The 5,469-nt window shown below is 49.7% G+C and overlaps 1 protein-coding gene across 1 annotated transcript; it reads left to right on the forward strand.

Annotated features, from left to right (window-relative positions):
• tbxta (T-box transcription factor Ta) lies at positions 1-2,534 on the forward strand. The gene is made up of 8 exons (XM_019867822.1): positions 1-207; positions 346-610; positions 704-838; positions 925-986; positions 1,210-1,271; positions 1,352-1,525; positions 1,606-1,732; positions 2,032-2,534. The coding sequence occupies exons 1-8, from the start codon at positions 8-10 to the stop codon at positions 2,294-2,296; spliced, it is 1,290 nt and encodes a 429-aa protein (XP_019723381.1). The 5' UTR covers positions 1-7; the 3' UTR covers positions 2,297-2,534.
• Positions 2,535-5,469: the final 2,935 nt, after the last annotated feature.

Here is a 5,469-nt window from a genome sequence, read left to right on the forward strand (position 1 = left end):
CGGAAATATGAGCTCTTCCTCGACGTCGTCCTCGAACCCGGACCAGCGACTGGAGCACCTTCTGAGCGCCGTGGAGAGCGAGTTCCAGAAAGGCAGCGAGAAGGGCGACGCATCCGAGAGGGATATTAAACTGTCGTTGGAGGACGCCGACTTGTGGAACAAGTTCAAGGAGTTGACCAACGAGATGATTGTGACCAAAACGGGACGGTAGGGGCCGCGTTTGACGCACGGGGGTCATTTCGACCTTCCAAGCTATTAACGAGTTCGCGAGCTTCACCGGCAAACGCGCGCTGAAAGAAAGTCGTTGGCGCGTCTTTAGCTCTCGGGTTTTGTTTTTCCTCGCAGGCGCATGTTCCCGGTTCTCAGGGCCAGCGTGAGCGGGCTGGACCCCAACGCCATGTACTCGGTGCTGCTGGACTTCGTGGCGGCGGACAACAACCGCTGGAAGTACGTGAACGGCGAGTGGGTGCCCGGCGGTAAACCGGAGCCGCAGAGCCCCAGCTGCGTGTACATCCACCCGGACTCGCCCAACTTCGGCGCGCACTGGATGAAGGCGCCCGTCTCCTTCAGCAAAGTCAAGCTGTCAAACAAGCTCAACGGCGGGGGGCAGGTAAGGAGGGGGCGCCGAGGACCCGAACGGCCAAACGAGACCTGCGCGGGCCCGCATGCACGGGTGGATCTCAACAACTGAGCATTTCCGCAGATTATGCTCAACTCCTTACACAAATACGAGCCCAGGATACACATCGTGAAGGTGGGAGGCGTCCAGAAGATGATCAGCAGCCAGTCTTTCCCGGAGACACAGTTCATCGCCGTCACCGCTTACCAGAACGAAGAGGTCTGGTCGTCGTCGAGCCTCGTGAAAATGACGCCATTTTCATTTTAAAACGAAAATGTAAAAATAAACAAATCGCTTTCCAACAGATTACGGCCCTGAAGATAAAACATAACCCTTTCGCCAAGGCCTTCCTGGATGCCAAAGAAAGGTAGGCCGCATCTAGCGTGACAGGTAGAGCAATTAAACATTCTTCCGCTAGATGGCAGAAAATTCAATGAACTGTGCGGCCGCGTTGCCGTTCACGCAACGGAATAGATTTGGTTCCACTTGACAGACCCGGTTTTTCCCAGTGTCATATGTGGCTCCGGTCAACTTTCTAAAGGTTATGTGAGCTACTCTGTCTTTCAATCAAATGGTCTTCTGTGTTCCAGGAGCGATCACAAGGACATGCCCGACCACAGCGTGGACAACCAGCAGTCGGGCTACTCCCAATGTGAGTCTGCTGAATCCAAAAATTCAGAGAGGAAAAAAAAACAACATAGACGAGTAATACGTTGACGTTTAATTCGACAGTGGGAGGTTGGTTCCTGCCGGGGCAGAGTCCCATCTGCCCCAGCAGCAGCCCACCGCAGTTCAGCGGCACCGCGGGCCACTCATCGGGCTCCTACTGCGAGCGCTACTCCAGCCTGAGGAGCCACCGGGCCAGCCCGTACCCCGGCCACTACCCCCACCGCGCCTCCAGTACCAGTAAGACCCTTGGCGCGTCACCACTTTGGTTTGAAATCCAAGCTGGATGACTCAGGTTTTGCATTTTTCTCGGTACACAGACAACTACATGGACAACACCTCCGGTACCCTGGCGCCGACCCACGACAACTGGTCCGCCCTCCAGATCCCAAATTCCACAGGCATGGGCACCCTGTCCCACACCACCAACTCATCGTCCAACTCCAGGTGATACCTGCCCAAACCACCACACTATTGGATATTTGGGGGGGGGGGGCATAAAAGAGTCCTTTTAAGTTGGAACAACTTGAACACAGAAATGACTGACAATGACAATGCTAGTTGGCACAACAAAGCAACTGCGGGATAGCCACTTTTCACCTTTGCAAAACTTTAAATATTTCATTCCAGTGCCCAAGTTTGTTGTCTTGAAATGTAGCTTTTTTTCCCTTAGAGTGGACATTTTTTTAAATGTATTTCTAAACAAGCTATCACCAAACTGACTCCCTAAATTTCTGCTTCTTTAGTCAGTACCCGAGTTTGTGGTCGGTGGCGGGCACCACCCTGACCCCGTCAGGCTCGGCGTCAGGCTCCATCACGGGCGGTTTGACCTCGCAATTCCTGAGGGGATCCTCCTACACGGGCCTGACGTCCTCGCTGCCTGTCTCGTCGCCGTCCTCCATGTACGACCCGGGGCTGGGCGAGGTGGGCGTCGGGGTAGGCGACGCGCAGTTCGAGAGCTCCATCGCCCGGCTGACTGCTTCGTGGGCGCCCGTGGCACAAAGCTACTGAGGGGAGGGGTGCAGTTGTTTTGTTCCACTAACATCCAAGTGTATATTTATGTATATAGACTAAATTAACTCGTTGTGATCTTCCATGTCAAGGTTCCTTTTTGGTTTCAAGTGCCTTCCTCGCGAGGGTGGGGGTGTGCCCCCCCCCCCTGCACATGTACATAACTATTTGTATTTGAACTCACTGTGAGTTGTTATTTATGTCATTTAATAATAAATTAAAAACACTGTTTACTCCACAATGTCTTTCACTGTCATTTTAACAGCAGTTAGATGGGTTGACTAAAATTAGAAAACGTCTGCACTAAAGCACTACACCAGGGGTGCCCAATACGTCGATCGTGAACGACCGGAAGCTCGCGACTTGGTCCTGAGTCGATCGCTAGGGGTGTAGAGGGGAAACAAACAAACAAACAAATCAAAACATTTATGTGTTATTCATATCCCATATTTTTGTGTTCGTGCACACTGCACTCTAAGCATCTTCTCAGTTTCACTTTCAAAAAAAAAAAGTTTTGAAAAAATAAAATAATAGAAAAAAGCAGGTCACCTTGAACATCCGGCGGCGCGTCACCTGCATAACCGGAAGTTGTTGGCGGTCTGCAGTCTGCACTTGCAGCTTGCGATCAGAGCTTTTGCGCTCTATCTTTTATTTTTATGATACTCATTCTAAGTCAATGTACAATTCACCGAGGCCACGGGCAAAGAACGCCAATCTGGAGCGTCGGGAGAAGCATTTGAAAACGAGACACGTGAGCTACGATCGTGAACACGCTGCCAAAATGCCTCCGCGTTAGGTCTCCCACGAAGGTAAGCAGCGATTTGTGTCGAATTTGTTTTTCTGTCTCGTCCGTCTTAGGGGCGTTATGGCCGTTGCTCATCATGGCCCGCGTGTGGAAGTGCGTGCGGGGTAAAGGGTCGATTGCGGGAGGTTTGCTTGATCGAAAAGTAGATCTCATGTCCAAAATTGCTGGGATATGCTAAGGTCGTTTAATACATTTTGTTGAGCAATGTACCTCGAAAGAGGGTCAATTTTCTTAAGCGCCAAGTTAAAAACGGTCCATCGATGACATATCTGAAAATGAAAGTCTTTATGACAGGTGCTCTCAGACATTTGTTAAGATCGTCGCTTTAAAAAGTGCCTCGGTACTTGTGTGAGCACTTGATGATGCTGGAATGCTCCAAGTTGATCTGCATTTATTAAGCCATGCTGCTTGATGGAGTATCCATCCCTTCTGTGAAGCCCTCAGTCTAAAACAGTCGGTCACCAAGAAATCAGAGAAACCGAAGGAGCCTGCGTTCAGATGCAGTCTTCATGACGGCTACTCTCATAGCAGCGTGGCTTTAAAAAGTGTCCTTTTCATTTCGATGGGAGTTACAAAATGTCAGTAACTGAGACGACTGAAAATGGAACGCGTTCACAATGAAGTACTGTCTTTTTGACCGGTGGTTTTTAGCAGCGCCCGCTTTGCTCAGATATTGCCCAGACACCCCATGTTGAAGTTGAAAGAAAGCGGTCCCGGCTTTGTGAAATATGCTTCGGTGCATATCTGAGGGGGCCGCACGATGTCACCGGTGCAATGTGAGCGTCAGGTCCTCGGACCAAGATTGCGGTGGGGGTCGCGATGAGGGGCGCAGCGCCAAATGATGGAGCGATCTTCACTTGGGTGCAAATGAAGGCCGCAGGGTCACAGGGCCGCGGGCAAACAGAAGCCAAGCAGCAATGTGACCTGCAGCTGGCAGGGGGAAGGTGGAGGGGGGGGGATGGTGAGCGAGGAGCATGGCACGTAGCATAGAGTGTGTTGCCTCGCGCTGCAAACCTCATCGGACGATTGTTTTGGTGACCTCGGTGCCGAAACCGAGCGCCACTTTGTATTTCTCACCCTCTAAGGCAGACGATGACATTTTGCTCCTCCGATGAACACCTTACCGACAAGCAGTTCATTTAACCTGGCCTTATCAAATGTTAACCACAGCCAACATGTCAACCGATAAATCCGAACGCGTAGGTACAGAATATATTGAGAAGTCTTCCACTGCTCATGGGTTGACGGCAAACAAAAACAGATGCACTGTCCCTCCCTTTCAGAACAGAATTGACACACTTCCTCAGCGCTTGAATGTCATTTAACTTCATTTGGTGTGTTGATGTTGAAGAGCACGTGTCTTGACTTTGTGGGGAGGATGTTTGCTGTTGCTCTTTGCTCAGGCCGGCGTTGTAAACCTCCATCTGCAGTTAAGTCCGAGCTGCGTTTGTGTGTGTTTGAATTGAAGCCTTTGTCTGAATAAATAAATGCATAAATAACTACATAAAAACGATGGCCTAGCTCCTCGGACCTGTGTTGGTCTTCCCTAATTGTCCATTGGGAGTTTGACTTGGAAGTGTGCATGTGTTGCAAATATACGCTTTGGCAGAGTGTGCCTGACACCCACGTGTGGAGGCCCAAATAGAAGCACATGCTAAGAACGTTGGCCTTCGGTCATGGATCACTGGAAGAAGAGGGAAAAAAAAACCCCTCAATTATTTGGTTAGTTAGCGCTAACATGGCCATATTTGGCACCACATCACATTAGCTTTCTAAAATCTCGGAGCTTTACGCTAACATGCAATCAAAGATGGCATTAACGGGCTAGCATAGCTGTCGTAGTTGTTTGAACTCTGCAAGCAACGGATATTTGGACACAGTTATGGAGATAACGTAATACTCGCAGTTAGGAATGCCCTGATCACATCGTTGTGCACCCAAGTGTGAGTCATTTGTTTTTGTCTCCCAATACCGAGTCTCACTCCGATACCGCAACGATCCATTGTGTAGAAAAAAATGACCACGTCCACGTTGTGTTAATCAAATGGATGGATTTTTTTCCCCACATAAATTCATTTCGACGTGATAACTTTATTTGTATATATGGCTGTAAGGAGTGGTTCTACAAATAAAGTATTTCATTCCTGACTTTAGAAATTAATAACATTCAGAAATCAGATTTTTTTTTCCCGAGAGAGACAAACACAAAAAAAACAAACAAAGATGTGACATGGTCGACGACAGCATTTTCAATATGGCGGCGGGTCACGTTGCCCTGGTGCCACAGCAGGAGATTTACGAGTGTCCAGTCGTGGAGTCTGGAATAGTCTGAGGAAGGGTGGGTGCGGTGGGGTGGGGGTGGGGGGGG

The sequence above is a fragment of the Hippocampus comes genome, unplaced genomic scaffold, assembly GCF_001891065.2.
Source record: "Hippocampus comes isolate QL1 unplaced genomic scaffold, H_comes_QL1_v1.1 scaffold207, whole genome shotgun sequence".
NCBI lineage: Eukaryota > Metazoa > Chordata > Actinopteri > Syngnathiformes > Syngnathidae > Hippocampus > Hippocampus comes.

Bases quoted from the DNA above. Each gene is read 5' to 3' on its own strand.
- tbxta (XM_019867822.1), top strand. From the start codon at position 8: ATGAGCTCTTCCTCGACGTCGTCCTCGAACCCGGACCAGCGACTGGAG. The intron at 1,526-1,605 runs GTAAGACCCTTG...CTCGGTACACAG, and splicing joins CCACCGCGCCTCCAGTACCA to ACAACTACATGGACAACACC. The intron at 1,733-2,031 runs GTGATACCTGCC...CTGCTTCTTTAG, and splicing joins AACTCATCGTCCAACTCCAG to TCAGTACCCGAGTTTGTGGT.